Raw genomic sequence first — 18,117 nt, 5'->3', positions numbered from 1 at the left:
GCCAAGTTATTTTGCATTGATGGGTGGTGGCTGGTTTATCAACAACCACTACAGCTAATGAACATTTTGTTCTGCCAGTAAATATCACCATTTACTCCCTTCAAACTAGAAGCCTCGGTCGCTTGATTAAACACTTCAGCTCAGTTTTCTTTTTACTTATAAATGTATCGGGAGTGATTCCTCATTATCAGATGAAATAATCTTCACATTTTAAAGGTCTTTCACAGAAACTGTAGCTATTTTCTTTGTCCATACCAGTACTACCGCGTAGCTAGAAGTAGTTTATGGCGTGAAGTCATGTTCTCATTTCTCTTGGATAGATGGAGTCCTATGGTTTTCATCCACTCACAGGCATGAAGAGATTATTTTGATGTTTCTAGCTCCACAGCAGACCCATTTTTTTATACATCCACACCACATCACAAAACAACAAAACTAAAGCTTGTATTCAGGGTTCAGACATAACCAGTATACCTCTTGTAATCTGCTGAAATAACATTACCTGTTAACCAGACGCAGTTCAAATCAACACGTTGAACAAAACCCAGGTCAGGAGAGAGCCGCAGCTCACTGTGATTTTGAGAAGTGTGTTTCACTCGTGCAGTGGAGTGCATGCAGAGAGTGAGTGAAGTCCACACAGGGTGACAGAGAGCAGCCCGAGGAGCTGGCATGTTCATTCCCTACATATTATGAGCAGTCACGAGTGGTTGGGATGTTTTGTCCGGTAAAGATACGCGGACTCACTCGGCCGCTCCAGAGGCAATAATTCAAAACCCGTCTCAGAAACATCTTTGCATACGTTTGCAGGTGTTTCGGCTTGCCTGCCGAACACCTGCAAACAAGAGTCTTTCACACAGAGGAGTCCGAGCTGCAGCGCTTGCTCAGATGCATTAAGGTAATCTGCGCGTTATTGCCACAGCTGCTTTGCTCGCTTGCCCACCGGGACCGGCTGCGTCGCGGCCGCCGGTGCCGATCGCAGTCATTCTAGACAATGCTTGTGATTTCACCGGCCGCCGCAGCGTGTTTCAGAGTTGTCCCAGAAACGGATTACCGCTCCGCTCCTCTAAAAATATACGCACCCGGTCTATTTTTGACGGACGCCAGGTCGAGCTGCACTGGGCAGATCTGCCGGGCAGGGAAGTCGGGACACAGGAAAGGCATGAAAACATGGACGCACCCCCACACACGTGCTTCCGGTGGGACACGAAGCCGTCATAGACCACAGGCCGGTGGAATCCAGGCATTATTCAGGAGCAAACCGATCATTCTTATAGTGATAAAATGCAATAACGTGTTCTTGCATGAGGTCTGTAGCATCACTGCATTAGATCGTTGGTTTTTTTATTGGTTTTTTTTTTATTAGCTTTCTGAGTGAGAGGGCCAGTTTATTTATCACCCTGTGAACGGATACGCCTGCGAGGTGGGGCATTCACGTGAAGAGAAATGAAAAGGTGGCCACACTGTTAAATCTCTGTTCATGTTAACCTGATAACATTTTGGAATATTTCCATGGGTGTGCTTTCACTGTAAAATGTGAAGGATCGCTAAACGTACTAACGGTGATTTGATAGTCATAAATGAACATTGTGTATTTTGCATTTCAAGTACTGGGGTTATTTTGAGTCAAGAGATCATTTTTATTGAATAATCCCACCCCCGCCACGTACATCTGCAATCAATCAGTAGGAAATATCTTTTAACCGAGACTGTGTTTACGTTGCGTGCTACAGTATGTGCTGCCCCACAAAAATCTTGTACGTATCATGACAGTTAATCATTATTTCAACTCGGTCCAAAGTCCTTATTCATTGAGGAGAGCGGACAGTAGTTGCATGGTCAGATGATAAGTGGTTTGGATCAAAGCTTGTTCATTTTCTGCCCCGAAATTGTACATTTGACTTGTCAAGAGATTGTGGCTACATTTATTTTTTTTATCAAAATATTGATTATTATTTAATCAGTAGGTCCTAAATTATACTTAAATAGTATAATAGAATTGAATTGAGTGTTTCCCAGTCTCCTCATTACACAGCACTTGAACATAAATCTGGAAATAATAGCAGTTTTACATTCATTTTACAAAAATATGTCCAAATAGAGGGCAATCAGCATGTGGTAAATTGGAAATGAAAATTGTTTAGGCATTTACATCTGAATCAAAATACAGAAAGAATGGCAATCACTCTGATTTTGTGCAGAGTAGCTAAATAAGATGTTTTTTTTTAACTGATCACTGTAAAACCACCCATTAGTAAAATATCATCAAGTTTTGTGGGATTATGCGGAGCTCGTGTGCATGTAACGTCTAAATTTGGTCTCCGTTACTCCCAGAAAGTCTGACTTTTAACGTCAGTTTTTCTCAGTCGTTGCCCTGAGTTCGTCCATTCAGCTGTTTTTGAACAATCTCGCTCAGAGACGGGACGGAACACAAACTCTCCGGCAGCGATGACAATTAGCATGAAACACACGAACCGGCGGCGTCATGTTCAGAACTTGAAAATAAAACGTGATCAAAGCTCAAAATCATACCTACCTCAGACAAGTGCTCAAGTCTGAGTTTGGTTTATTATTTCAGAGGGGCCTGAATCTCCCATCAGTGCAAAGAAATTAAAATTCACCTAATCGCTGAAACGGTCCGAGCGTAAAAACACACCTTAAAGTTCTCGCCATTCGAACAGCAAAACCTCAACAGGCCACTTGAATCCACTTTCTGATGTGATGCTTTTGTGACTGTGTATACAAGTGTATATGTATAATGCAAAATAATGTGTATATATAGTATGTGAAAGATTTACAGGAAGCTACTCTTTCAAAAATACAGTATTATTTTCTGAGAGATATATTTAGATTCTGCAAGTAATCTACTCCACTGTCAGCTCAGTCAAAGACTGATTAAACGATTAACTAACATGGCTACGACCGTTCCTCTTTTTTTTTTATCTCCGACAAGCGCTACGATAATGTGAACATGTGCTGAAACATCTGCTGTGCAGCCTGTTGCTTTAAAGCTGTTTCGTATAACGGCTGTGAAACATTATTTGGTCTTTGTGCCGTTGACCGGAGGTGTTGAGTCTGCCCATCCAGTTCTTGTGAATGAGATATTTAAGAAGAGCTTCGAAGGAATTTCTTCAAATTTGGCACAAATGTTCACTTGGTTCCGAGGATGAAATTGTTATATTTTGGGGGTCAGAGGTCACAAGGTCACCGTGATTTGAAGTCCAACGCCATATTCCCGAAACTCTTTGAAGGAGCATCTTCAAATTTGGCACAAACGTTCACTTGGACTCAGCAATAAACAGATTTCTGTGGTCAAAGGTCAAGATAACTGTGACTTCATGTCCGTCCTATTGTTGTGGATGTAATAGTTCAAAAACGCCTTGGAGGAATTTCTTCAAACTTGGCACAAACGTACACTTGGCAGAAAGCACCGGTTTACAGACCGGTGCTTGAAGTGGAAAAAATACTCTTTTTTTTTACTTATTATTATTTTTTTTTAAAAAGACTGGCTGCCGTTTTGCAACTCAAGCGTACATCCAAAGAAACGACTGTTAATTTGAACCGGTCAACCCCGATCAGCTCGGGGCGATGGGCAGATAGCTGCGGTTGTCCGCTCCCTCTGAGCTGCAGTGACGGTGGGTGTGAACACGGATGCCACCGCTCCCCTCCAGCTCATCACGCCGCCAACAGCCGAAGGACCCTTCAACCACCACGGCACACTTGACTGGGGAAGACCGCAGCATTCTGGGAATTGTTCTGTCTTCTGTGGGTCTGACAGTCCGAAGACCGCTGCCGTCCTCGATGAAACGGCGACGTTGCGTAGGTTACGTCAGATAACAATGCTGCACACAGAGAGCTTGCAGCAGGATCGGGATGATGAGGATCACACTGTAACAGTCTAACTGTGAACCTCTTTGCAGAGGGAAGGTGCCATAATGCAGGGAGGGGGTGATCACAATGCATTAGCCGTTGTCGCTGCCACACTGTTCAGCTTACAGTCAGACCCAGTAAAGCAACGACGTGCGTAAAAGTGCGCATTAATAACATCTTGGGAGCCAAAACACAGAGGCAAACATAGCAGCTCCAAAGGGAGGAGGGGGAAAGCTGAATTATATGTATGACATCTGGAAATGATACGATAATGGAGTGAATTAAACATGGTTGTCATGGTTGCCGTTTCCCCCTCTGAGGACTGAAGTTTCAGGAAGGCTTTCAACACAAAGAACACAAAGCATCAGGTAGTTATTTAGTTAGTTTGTTGTTCATTTCCTTTAACAGGAAGCTGGTAATGCAAAAGGAAGTCGATTGTTCCGAGATGTGATACAGATACCGACATGACGCGTCATAATCTCACTGATTAGAAAAAAAATCCATTACAGTGCCAAATATTCTTATCAGTACATTTACACTCGTTCAGTGGAAGTTGATTTTCACCAAAGTGATGCACAAATGAGGTACAAACCAAGCCACTGCGTATCAAAGAGGATGTGGGCAACAACATACAAACGCTGCAAGGCTGCAGGTGCATGAACTAAACAGAACACAAGACGTGTTCCCATAACGTCTTAATGTTTTTAATCTTTAACAAGATGCAAGAAACAAAAGTGAAGCTAGATGCAGTGTAAACAACCTGCGTGTCAAATTACGGGTTTGTTATTGTTTGCAAAGTGTCAAAGTGTACCAGAAAAATGTCTTAACTGCACTCCCATCTGTCTGGAAATGGGGCGGTGCTGACAAAGCACAGTTTTTAACGTGGTACATTAGTCTTAATGTTGTTTTTCTCTTTTAGAGGTTCAGCCAGACCAAAAGTATGAGGGTCAACTCGAGTTGTGCACGCGGCATCAAACGGCAACAGACCACCTATGAAGACGGAACATTTGGCTTGCGGCTTTAAATGTTTTATTTGGCCGTCAACCTCATTTCACACGCGGCCTCAGACCAGACTCTTCTTCTTTTTTTTTTAATACGAGCAACACTGGGCTGCACGATGTAAAGACGAGAACAATACCAGACAGGTTACAGTTAGTGGCTTGGAGATCTATCTCATACTGTGATCTACAGTGTCACAGAGAGGGCAGAAGTGGAGTTTCCTGAAACAAAGAGGCAACAGGAAGGAAGGAGTGAAAGTGTCAGATGCCTGGAGACTGAACAATGGTCCGTGTTATCATGAAAAAGAGATCAAATAGCAAAGGCTGGGAATTTACATGCAGGTAGGAGAACAACAGTAAAAAGGACAATGCTGTATATGATTACACGCTGTCGTTTAACTAAAATAAGTTGTAAATTCCGCTGTGACTGGTGAGTAACCCAGCTATCCTTTCACATGTGGGCAGTGCTGTCTTTGACGCATCTGAATTTTCTCTCCATAATGAATCCTACAGAACGGAGCAACGATTTCAGGGTGGAGCCTTCATCTTTTACCCACAACATGTCTGCAGCTCTAAGGGGAAACAAGTGGATAAGGGCAGATGTTTGATAAACAATCCACCCTTCCTCTCTTGCAGATCTTGTTCTTTGCTTTTCCTCCTTAGAGAGGATGACGAGAGAATAAAAAAAAATAATAAAAAAAATAGACTAACAATAAAATCCCAGCATCAGCTAAATATCAAAAATGGCCCTGGAAGCAGTGCAGACAGAGGAGCTGGACTGGGCAGGATGTTCCATTCAGAGTTTGTGGTTGAGGCTTTGGGAGATGCTGGATAGAGCCAGCAGCACATCAGACTGGTAAGTGGAGGCAGATGAGGGTGTCGTACCCTCCCTCCCTCCTCCAGACCTCCCACTTTCACTCCCCCAACCACAAGCAGTTAAACCACACAACTTCCCATTAACAACACCGGTCGTATTATCTTGTTCATTGGATGTCACATATGGGGAAGTATTGTTTTTATCCAGTTTTACAGAAGAAGAAAAGGGTTCTAATAATCGCATTTTTCCACAGTTATGCTTGGATTTTATGTTATAGAAACAAAAATTTGAAATCAAAGGATATTTTTGATTCTCCTTTTCACTTACTGAATAATGTAATTGTTTTGCCTTCTACGTCTTTTAGAATACAAAATTCAACATGTCACCCTGATAACGTGTTGCGGAAAAAAAATTCCTTTCATAAATCATCCTGGTAATCACATCAATCATTTGTCTGATTCTTGTGAAGCCAGGGCTTGTGAAGGCACGTCTCATATTTTCTTCATGTGACCAAAGACTATTCACTGTTTATGTCAGTGGGCCCCCCAGTGGACATAAATAGGAAGTACATTCTGTCTCTCAGCACTGAGGATGTTAATCCAGTTAGTTTGTTTTACAAAGGAAGTAGTTGAAGTGCAGTGTGTAAATTCAGAGTCACGGAGATCATGAAAAAGGCAAAAGGCATACTTACTTTTTCCATCTTCATACTATACATTATTTTGCTGCGACACATCTCGTAATAGTGGTATAAGTGGTTTATATTTGCGTTTCCAACTCACATAATGTCTCAGTCGCTGTGATCAAAAGCAAAGTCCTTTTTCTGTGAGCTACTCATGGAATTATATTTATCAGATGAAGTTCACAGTACACCTCAAGTTACTTCATCAGTTTCTTGGAAGTGATGAAAAGTCGAGAGAATTCCTGGAATCAGTCAATGTCACAACTCTTCTGTGTAGTCTTTTGTTATCTGTTCTCTACTGGGCTTTAAACATCTAATATCTATTTTCTAGTATATTTAAATATAATTGTACCTTCTTTTATTGAGTGCTGTGTCTGAGAAACAGTCACTTCATTAACTTGGTCTTATCTCACATCATCGCCACTCAGGGAAATATACACACTTTCCTTCCTTTCTTCCACCTCCTTTCTTTGACAGTCTTAAGCACCTTTCCACTACACTGACCATCACATCCCCAATTTCCCCTTATCTGTGTGAAGTCATGCAGACTGAATAACTCATATTTCAGGTAGCTGGGAGAAAAATCACACAAATCTGGCTCGCTGTCTGACCTCTCAGACTCTCTTCTCTCTTCTTTTTCATCTGCTAAGTCGCCCCTCTACCAAAACTAAAATCCCCTTCTCCTGACTTACAGAAAAGGTAGTCTGAGGTCCTCTCTTGCTCGTCAAGAACCCCTAACTCGTTTGTGGCAGCAGGGCTGCCGGCTGCCGTATTGACCCCGTCTGCTCCTTCAGACTGTCACTGCTGTTCTGCTGCTCTGGATCCTGGCTGCAAGAATCAGCTTCTCCCTGACGTAAAGCTGTGTGCCAACTGCACACCAGATACTGCTCTCCTCCGAGGTGAAGCCAGCCCTTGACCCATCTGTCAAAAATTCCTTTCACACTAAAACATACTGACTCCACTACGGGTAATTACCACTACTATTACGTTATTAAAAACATGGTAAATACTGTGATCCATTGAGTCGTTGAGTCACTCCACACAGAATAATTTCCTCTCTTTCCTGAGTCCTCGTTGCCTTTCTTTGTGCTGCCTTCAGCACAGAGATATCTATGTTTCCCTCAACCTGATCACATGGGCCATACTGAGAGCATTACAAATCAAGAATAGCCTCAAAAAGGTTTGGACAAAGCAAAGGCGTCAACTTGTGATTTGTAGGTTAGCACAAACATCAAGCAGGCAGCGACACCTGCCTCCTCAGAAGTAAACACTTTGGGAAGAGATTGATTGGTCTCAGTTTATCTACTACCATTGGATGCCTTGCCTAACCAGTCGTATGTAGTGAAGACTTCACATGCTTGGTCCAAGTGATTGTGATGAAACACAAAGTTGGAGCCATGACAGTAGACAAAGCTTCAAATGTGGATGTTTCTGCACAGACCCAAGATTTGTGTCACCAGTTCAATATCTGACCAAATGTCAAATCTGGTCAAAATCTCCCCTTTTGCTCCTCAGTTAAAGTGTTGTTGCTTTTCATTATAATGTCACACTGAAGTTGACCTTCGACCTAAAAGCAGTCACTTCCTCAGTTTATCCTATTAGAAATGTGTGTGAAATATTTTCATAAATAGTGCATGAACTCCCCCCCCCCCTTTCATGAAAGGTAACAGTGACCTTTAATCTTTGATCATTTAATCCAAGGGAACATTTCCCTAACAGTGTGCCTGAGATATCACGTCCATGAGAATGGGACGGACAGACAACCTGAAAATGCGTCGCCTTCGGTCACAGCTGTCGCTGGCACAGAGGCATAATATACACCTACTCCTACGCATCAAGGCAAATTGACTGGACTGTTGGCTGTCGTGAAATGCTTCATGAGCTACAGCAGAGCATATGAGTGGGCAGGCTAGTGACAGTTTACTGTTTACTGTGCATCACAGTATACAGAAGCAAGTAGTGTGTAATGCGTGTAACTACAACACAGAAGTCTGCCTCAACTAGTCAGTGATGTACTCATCAGTTCTGTATAATTAACTTGTATTACCTCATAAATTTTACCCCAGCATGCCAAGAAGTCACAATGCCCAAACTTGGAAGCATGGACCCCTGAAGGTGTGATGATCTGTCTTGAAATCCTTGAAGTCCACTCACTCCACTGGCTCTCTGTTGCTGCTCATGTCCCATTTACAGCCCTGAGGCTGCTGCACTGCACCGCCAAACAAACTGCAACCCCATACCTCCAGGCAGTGATGCACCCTTGGCCTTGACTCTCCCCCCCCCCCCCCCACACACACACACACACCTTCTGGCTGTCTCTGAAGGAAGTGATCCTCCCACCTCATGAGGACCTCCAGTCAGAATCTGTCTTTTGGAGGCAAAGTGAAAATTCTTGTTGTCATGAACCCTTTCCTCCTTTGATTTACTTTAACCCTCATTAGATACCTTCATTCTTAATGATCATAGTTATTTTCCCTGATCACTGCTTTTAGATCATCTGCTTACTGATCATTTGGGAATAAATCTACCTGGCCTTGATTATAGTGAACTGAGGTTTAAGCTTGTGGCATCAATAGATTATGTGGGGAAAGTTAAATTAAGAGTATTATCCAACATGATTTCATTTTGCAACTATGCTTTGATATGATGTCTGTTCAGTATCAATATATTGTACAGAATAAAGCGTTATTGTAGCAGATGTACGCAATTATTGCAGGCATCAGGAGATAATGCATCCCAGCTGACAAAGAGACAAGCAGTTCCCCATGGTCACAGTTTGGTCACATAAATTAGTTTAAACTATGTTCACGTTACCCCTTGAGCATGAGCAAAGAGCCTGTTCTGTTTCACACTTATTGAGAGTGAAAGCTCACAGCCTTATCCAAACGTAATGGTAGTATTGATGACGAACATAAAAAAAAAAAATTAAATAAAAAAAGCAGGGATCATTGTCTTTTCTTGGAAATCAGTTATTCATCTAAAAATATTAATGCAACACTTGAGGTTTTTGATTCTATTTTTCATTAGTTGAAATAAAAGTTTTACTTTTTTTTATGTACACGAAAAAAATCCATCTTATGGATGAATAATTAAATTCATTCATGTGATTATTGCACAGATGGGACTTGGAGTGGTCACAATAAAAGGGAACTCTAAAATGTGCAGTTTTATCTTGACTTTGTTGTTCTTTTTTTTACAATATAAGGCAGAATGTCACGCATAGTTATAGTTATAGTTATAGACATGCATTTTTCTGGAGGCATGAGTCAGAGTCACAGTGCTACAACATCTGCTATGACAAAGCTCATGATATTGGCTTGGAACAAGTTGTCATATACCCCAATCCAGAGCATCTCAAACATGCCCATTGGGTGACATGTCTGGTGAGCATGCAGGCCATGCAAGAACTGGAATGTTTTCAGCTTCCAGGAATTCAGTACAGTTCTTTCAACCCAATAAATGTTTGCTGCCATCTGCACAGCACAGTGTGATCCAGGGTTCATCCATGAAGAGCACACTGCTCCAATGTAACAGACGCCATTGAAGGTGAGAATTTTCCCATTCAAGTCAGTTACACTGACAAACTGCAGTCAGATCAAGACCCCAGCGAGGACGACAATCACTCAGATGAGCTTCCTGAGACTCTTTCAGACAGTTTGTGCGGAAATTCTTCGGTTGTGCAGACCAACTGTTGCATGAGCTGTCCGGGTGGCAGGTCTCAGAAGATCTCGCAGGTGAAGCTGCTGGATGTGGCGGTCCTGGCCTGGCATGGTTAAACCTGGTCTGTGGTTATGAGGCCAGTTGGTTGTACTTCAAATTATCTGAAACAACGTTGGCGATGGCTTATGGTAGTGAAATTAACTTTCAGTTCATGGCCAACAGCTCTGGTGGCCATTCCTGCAGTCAGCATGCCAATTACAACCTCTCTCTCAACTTGTGGTATTGTGTTGCGAGATTAGACTGTACATTTTAGAGTGGCATTTTATTGTGGCGAGTCCAAGGCACACCTGTGCAAAAATCATGCTCTTTATTCAGCATCTCGATGTGTCACATCTGTTCGGATTATCTTAACACAGGTAAAGTGCTCACTGACACAGATTTGAACACAATTAAGAACTAAATTTGAGATAAATAAAACTTAGACGAAGTCCAAGATCTTTGACTTCAACGCATGGAACATGGGAACAAAAATGGTGTGCTTATATTTTTCTTACATTTATTTTGACAAACATTGGTGGAAAAATAAGGTCATGAGCCATGTGTTTACACGGCCCTTAAGACTAAGAGCCGGACGACCGAGGTGAACAAATATTGCAAACATTTTTAAGTGGTTTCCATAACAACACAACCTGACAGAGGCAAACTCCACACTACAGTTATCTGCTGTCCAAACTTTCCTGTTGAAATCATCTCTCAGTTACTGGATGTGTTTAGATGTTCATCAGAGGCAGAGAGTCCGATGAAGCGCAGTGACAAACCGTTGGTGACAGATTGTCTCCTGCCTGCCTCTCCCGCCCTCCTCTCATCTCCAGACAGGGTTGGGCCAAACAGCAGGTGGTGCAGAAGAGAAGCCCGGACATGGGATTTACAAATCTCTGGCTCTCTGACTTCTTCACCGGACAAGCATGGAGGAGCATTAAATACCAAATTTAAAGTAAGTGAGGGTTTTTTATCTCCACATCTTTGTTGCTATTTGTGCTTATATTGCGGAGCTTTATATGTTTTATGTCAAATCATGTCTTAAGAACAGGTGGTACTGGGTGATAGGTGATACACCAACTATACTGTATGTATTTATTTATTTATAGTTCACATGGAATCTGTTCAGTTTCAGTGTAGATGAGTCATTTTTCTCATGTCATGTGAATTCAGCTCCTTAATTTATGTTATGTCATCGACTAGCTCTTTAGACTTTCTTAGAAAATACTTTTGCATTGTGAGGTCTCTGATTTGGGAGGGAAATTTGCAAATCACTACATGTGGGAAATTGTTTTTAGATATTGTTGTTTAAGTGTTACAAAATAACACACAATTTGTGTATCTATTAATATTAAATAAAAAGAAAATGTATCCTGAATGATAATAATCTTTCAAAAACATGAATATTTTGCCCAAAATTATATAATGCAGTGTGACATATAGGGTCATGACACTAGTTGAGCTCATTGCTCTTGTTGTTTGTTGTGTCCTTGAAAATGATAGAAAAACGTCCATTCATGATGTGATATTTATGATAATTTTTGATGACGAGTAGAGAGGCTTGCAGCAAGGATTTAAAAACTATAAAACACATTTTGCTTCATAAGATTTCTCGGCTATACTGTATATATGTTCATTTGATTTCACGTACAAGCCTTGTATTACTGTTGTCAGCAGCACTTTTATTAAGGCTGCATCAATATTGCAGAGGATTTCCTCTGGTGGAAATAAAACCCTGAGGGCTGTGAATGTTTGCTAAAGGTCATGTTTGCCAAACAGAACGTAGTCGTTCTATCACCAGGGAAAATCTAAAATATGAGGGCCTGAAGATAATCAACAAAGATTAAGATAGTTTCTGTGAATTTTGTGTTATAAACGTTCAAAACAAAGTGTGGCGTGTTGACCGTAGCCATCAAAACACATCAGTTTGTTAAATGTTAATGGCAACTATTTTTTCATTTCATGAGTTAATAGTCATCGAGTCTGGACAAACTGGATCGAGGAAGCTTGGATTGGCTGAGGATTTTGAAGGAGGATTTCAATGCATCTGTTTAAGTCTGAAGCTTGAATGTTAATGTGCTTACTTTGTTGTTTGCCAGCCATGTTATACCCTTTATAAAACATCCATAAAGGTGGACTTCAACTTTTCATATCTGACTATACTTTTCTATGAATAAGTAAAATCGTCCCCTCCTCTGTGTCATAATTGGAGCCACAACTGCTCTTTTTTTCAAGTCTTTTCTCCTAATTATCTTTTAGGTTGTGACTTTTTTTTTCTCCTCTCTACTCCACAGCTCAGGTGTCACCGCAATAGCGTCACTCACCGAGGCTCACTGAATAAAGATGCATGTGGACTCAGAGAGACAAAGCAGAACTCGAATCAGATGACTCAAAAGAGGAGAAACAAGAAGCCCCCCTCTAATCTCAGGACCTCACAGTCTGGATGATGTGAGTCATCAGAGCCAAAGGCTAACGGCATGGAGGTGCTTCTGTTTTGCATCAAGAATTTATCGGTAGATGAAACTTGATGTCGACATGGGGGCTGGCCGTAAATGTTTCGCTCCACTCACCTGACTTCTGTCAGCATGTCAACACAGCATAGATGATTCACCCTTTAAAGAGACCAAACTGGGAACTATCAGGGTTTCATGATGTAGCAGCTACAGGTGACTTACATGTGGCTTCTGATTTAAGACGGGCGAACCAGAGCCAGTATGGAAGGGCAGACGACCTCTTTGGTCTGGTTATATGTCAACAGCACAGAACAAGTGAACACTTCGTATGATTACAACACTACAGATCTGAGTGAGAACTCCTCCTCCCAATCCTACATTATTGGTCTCTTCCTGTCCTGCCTGTACACCATCCTCCTTTTCCCAATTGGATTTATTGGAAACATCTTGATCCTGGTGGTGAACCTGAACCACAGAGAGAAGATGACCATCCCCGATCTCTACTTCGTTAACCTGGCTGCAGCTGACCTCATCCTGGTGGCAGATTCTCTCATCGAGGTCTTCAATCTGAATGAGAAGTATTATGACTACGCCGTCCTCTGCACCTTCATGTCCCTGTTCCTGCAGGTCAACATGTACAGCAGCATATTCTTTCTCACGTGGATGAGCTTCGACAGATACATTGCCTTGGCTAGCTCCATAAGCAGCAGTCCGCTGAGGACTATGCAGCATGCCAAGCTCAGCTGTGGCCTCATCTGGATGGCCTCCATCCTGGCCACCCTCCTCCCCTTCACCATCGTCCAGACCCAGCACAGGGGAGAGGTGCACTTCTGCTTCGCCAACGTCTTTGAGATTCAGTGGCTGGAGGTCACCATTGGCTTTTTGGTGCCCTTCTCCATCATTGGTCTCTGTTACTCTCTGATTGGGAGAATCCTCATGAGGTCCCAGAAGCACCGTGGATTGTGGCCACGCAGGCAAAAGGCCCTGCGCATGATTGTGGTGGTGGTTCTGGTCTTCTTCATCTGTTGGCTGCCGGAGAACGTCTTCATCAGCATCCAACTGCTGCAGGGCACGGCTGACCCGGCGCAGAGGACTGTTACCACCCTGTGGCATGACTACCCGCTCACGGGCCACATTGTTAACCTGGCAGCTTTCTCCAACAGCTGCCTCAACCCCATTATCTACAGCTTTCTGGGGGAAACCTTCAGGGACAAGCTGCGTCTCTTCATTAAGCAGAAGGCCAGCTGGTCAGTAGTAAACCGATTCTGCCACCATGGCCTTGATTTACACCTCCCTGTCAGGAACGAGGTGTCAGAGGTGTGACTGCTAAAATATCAGAAAGACAATCATTATAAAACTGACTCCGCAAACGTCTTCAAATCAGAGTTATATACCAGTTTTCTTTACTGTTTTTTTTAGCTTCGCCTCATGTAGTTGTACCAGTGTCTCAGTTAATCTGCTCACTTTCTGAACAAAAAACACAAAAGCACTGAGAAAGTACACCCAGTGAAGGATGAAGATAACATAATGTGTGTATCTTCTTCATAGATGAAAAACGCACATACAGTACATTAATGTGATTTTCATGTTCATCCAGAAATAAGATTCTTTTCTTTTCTTTCTTTTTTTTAAAAGTTGGCTGTGTGGCAAAGCAGACGTCAGCAAATGATGCCTGACCTTTGACCCTCAGCCAAGGAGCAATGGGAGGACAGCTTTTGTGTAGGATAGCCACGAGGGAAACATGCTACATTATGTGATTACAACACAAATCTTACAGAACTTTCTGTAGGATAACCTGTAGAAATTATGAAGGTTGCTAAAGCAGCATGCATAGAGGAGGAGCTGCATTGCATTGAATCCGATCAGGTTGTGCATTTGAGCTGCAGGATGAGGGGCAGTTAAAACTCAAATATATGAACACAATGTTAAAATTAAAGATGGAATTTATCAGTAACACAACATAAAACAAGGTCATATTAATTCAGGGCATCATGGTTGGGGAGCAAACATAGACATAACAAGTAGCAGTGGCTGCCTTTTCTCTGACCCTGTCTAACACAATACATTACCACTTTATTTTTTCTTTCTAGTTTTCTTTACGTCTGCTGAAAAAAAAAAATCTTAATCATGTATAGTTCAACTGTGGTTGGACTGTGCATACAAATGTTCACACACTTGTTTTATTTTTAGAAATAAAGAAGATATCCCACTTTTCCTGGAATATAAAATGAAGTTGTTGATCAAATTTGTTTCAGAGACACCAATCATGTCTTCAAAACTTAAATAAAGGGTAATGTACACCCTTTATTTAATACTTGTAATACACAGAGGAAGATTTTGGTCACAAGCGAGCTTTGAGTTGAGTTAAGTGTGCAACAGAATTTTAATCTCCAAATTTGATATCTGAGCTCATTTATATTGAAGCAAATGTGAGAATCTGTGAGTGCTCATTTCAAAGGTGATTACAAACTGCTGAGTTATGACCCCGCTTGTCAGTTCCTATTAGTGTGATGGTGGAGCGAAGAGGCAGGTGTTGTTTTGCTAGAAGGGTGAGAGACCAAGTAAACACATCATTCAGAATTGACATGAAGCTACTTGTTTTGTTTTTTTATTCTTTAACATGTATTAATCTGATGAACAGCAATGCTCAACATCAGATATAAGTGATGGGACAAACAGTATTTCATTTATTTCATACTTCATCTGCACATGAGTGGCTTGTTTTACTCTTATTTCCTGATTGTGAGCTGAATCAATTTTTTTTTTTTTTTTTTTAATCCAGTGAATACAAATACCAATATCAAACATATAAAAACAGCGACAGCTTAATTTGGTCGGTCAGACATGTCTTTATTGTCACTTTATTGTCACTGTGATCCCAGATGCTGAATCACTGGAGTGGACATGAGGATTCTCTTTAAACAAATAATCACTTCCAAATGGATAAATGCTGCTTGTTAAGATATTGACCGCAGGTTAATGTAATGCAGATTACCAGGTTACACAGGTGCAGTATACACAATTTCAGCTGGATCCCACCAGAAGCTCAATAGCAGAGGTTCCACAAAATCTGTCATAAAGCTTTACAGCCTCTTTGTTTGTTGATCTGTCACAGCAAACATTGTAAATTCTTCTTCTGTGGTATTGCACTGATTTCTTAATTTCAATAGTGGCCACAGCCATCTGTCTGACAATGAAGTGTGACAGAAATGACAAAATATTCACTTCATTTTTTGCACAAACAAACACTATCATGTTCAACAGGTTCTGTGTATTTGGGAATGTTGAAGGTGTGAGTGTTTTATTAGCAAAGACAAAGAGAGTAGAGGATATACTGTGTCACACCTGGGTGGAAGATTATACATCAGTATATAGAGTGTGTGTATTGCCAGCCTGCAGCGGGTCTGTTTGTGTATGAGGCAGCCCGAGATAATGGCGTGACTGGGAAAAACAGGAGTCCAAACCACAAACTGTTATTCCAGCTGTAACAGTCCCAGTAGCCTGGGAAAGCAGCGCAGAGGATTGTTTCACTGATTGTTTATTAGAGGTCTGCAAAAATGCAAAACTAAAGATTTTTTTTGATTGATGTTTCCATTACACTGTTTTTATGTGCTTTATCCTCATTTTGCAGGAGGGCATTAAGCATGTTTTTGCTTTTGTCTTTAAATCTTTTAACCTTAACAAAGGCAAGTTTATACATGGATTTACACGTGTGTGTGTGTGTGTGTGTGTGTGTGTGTGTGTGTGTGTGTGTGTGTGTGTGTGTGTGTGTGTGTGTGTGTGTGTGTGTGTGTGTGTGTGTGTGTGTGTGTGTGTGTGTGTGTGTGTGTGTGTGTGTGTGTGTGTGTGTGTGCGTGCGGGCTATGTAGTCATTTGTAAACAGCAGACGGCTCTGTTGGTGCCACACGTGGCACAAAAGCAGGAAGACATGCGAGTAATAATGCAATGTGGGCTGTCAAGTTCATTGATAATAACAAGCAACATCTAAACTCCAGAGGCAAGACCCTCGTTTTACATCACCCATACACACACATCTGCACACAGACAAACACACGCATCGGAGATACTGTGAGAAGGGCTCGACAGTGAACTGTGAGCAGCTGAGACTACTGAGCAAGGTTAAAGGGTTGTGATGGCTGACGTCACCGAAGGAAAAAAGGGTGTGACTTTTCCCCCTGCCTACATTCAGCACTTCCTCTGGGTGATGCTGGATTAGACAACTATTTTCAAGCAAAAACCCCATCTGATATAAGAACATAATACTCTTTAGGTTATTCATATGGGGCTGTTCATTCCTAAAAAGGGAGATGAACATGTTCATGCAGCCAAATAATGAAGAACGTAATCTTGAGGCAAAATCAGGAGCTTTTTAGTGACTAACTTGAACGAAAAAGCTGTTTGCAAAGTTATTAAAGACACAGTAGTTTTGCAGGCCCCACATTTGTATTAATAAACTCATCGTGAAAACATTAGAATGCAAATAAAAGTGATGAGTTTATTGAGAGCAAAAGCATGTGCTCAAGCATGAGAATCCTGCAATACATTATAATGTTAAGTGTTTGTGCAGACAGGTAATGTTTCATCATTATAATCATTTTAGAGGCTGTAGATTGAGTTGGAGTTGAATTGAACTGCATTATGTTTCTGATATGCAATTCTCCTCATGATTAATGAGGATGAACGAAACATGAACATATCTTTAATAGTCATGTGTAAATTGCATTTGACTTCACAACATTGTTATTTATTGCAAACATTGCATTACAAATTTTGTATGGTCTGTGACATTTAAAACAATCTTTTCTCTGACATGACCTTAAAATAATACTAAAATGAAATAGATTCCACGTAAAGGTGAGCTTCCTCAAATGTTTTTCTTACATAAGAAAGGTGCTACACATCCTCTAACTTTGAGCTGAGTGTGGGTGGGGCATGTCAAAGTAATTACAACTGGATAGTCTGGGGTTTATGCATAATTATAAGGCGGTGCACTCGATGGACCTCAGCAGCTGAATAATGGATTAGACGTATAATTGCATTTGTACATTAAAATCCTTCACAAGACAAAAATAAGATGAATAGAACAGATTAGCTTCCCAGATACAGAAGCAAAGAAAAACGATTAGAGGTTCATATGCTACAGTTTTGATGAGACAGAATAAATAAAACTGCTTTTGTCAATACAATAGTTCAAAATATCAATACAACAAATTCACTGTTGAACAAGAAGCTAAAATTCTATGTTGGGTAAAGCAAAAAACAAAAAACAAAAATAAATACTTTGCATTTCCTCCTAATAAACAAGCGGACAAAGCATCCGGTACTATTTTTACCAAGCCAGATCACACTTTATTTTTAATCCATCCATTCACACTGAAACACATTATAAAATAATGTGAAATAGTACAGAAACTGATGTAAAAGCAGATGCACACGTCACATGTAGTCTGCCGTCTGTTGTACTTTTATTAAATGAGTTAGTAAACTGTTGTTTTAATTTAAAAATCATAAAATACAAAATACAAACATGACCAAAGACAACAATACTGTCTCTCACAGAAAACCTGTGAGAGACATGTGGCTTCTCATGTCTCCTCCACTACG

General features: G+C 41.2%; 2 protein-coding genes across 2 annotated transcripts in view; one reads left to right on the top strand and one right to left on the bottom strand.

The window, feature by feature from the left end:
- igfals (insulin-like growth factor binding protein, acid labile subunit) overlaps positions 1–18,117 on the bottom strand; it is a 222,849-nt gene that overhangs the window by 176,014 nt on the left and 28,718 nt on the right. The gene's annotated exons all lie outside the window — the stretch shown is intronic.
- On the top strand, positions 12,530–15,036 carry gper1 (G protein-coupled estrogen receptor 1). The gene has a single exon (XM_069715565.1). The coding sequence runs from the start codon at positions 12,775–12,777 to the stop codon at positions 13,834–13,836; it is 1,062 nt and encodes a 353-aa protein (XP_069571666.1). The 5' UTR covers positions 12,530–12,774; the 3' UTR covers positions 13,837–15,036.

This window comes from Brachyistius frenatus, unplaced genomic scaffold, assembly GCF_029030835.1.
Source record: "Brachyistius frenatus isolate BFR_SWC_R1_liver_20210118 unplaced genomic scaffold, ASM2903083v1 Contig_144, whole genome shotgun sequence".
NCBI classification, from domain to species: domain Eukaryota; kingdom Metazoa; phylum Chordata; class Actinopteri; family Embiotocidae; genus Brachyistius; species Brachyistius frenatus.
The sequence above is the reverse complement of the archived record's forward strand: the minus strand, read 5'-3'. Positions and strand labels throughout refer to the sequence as shown.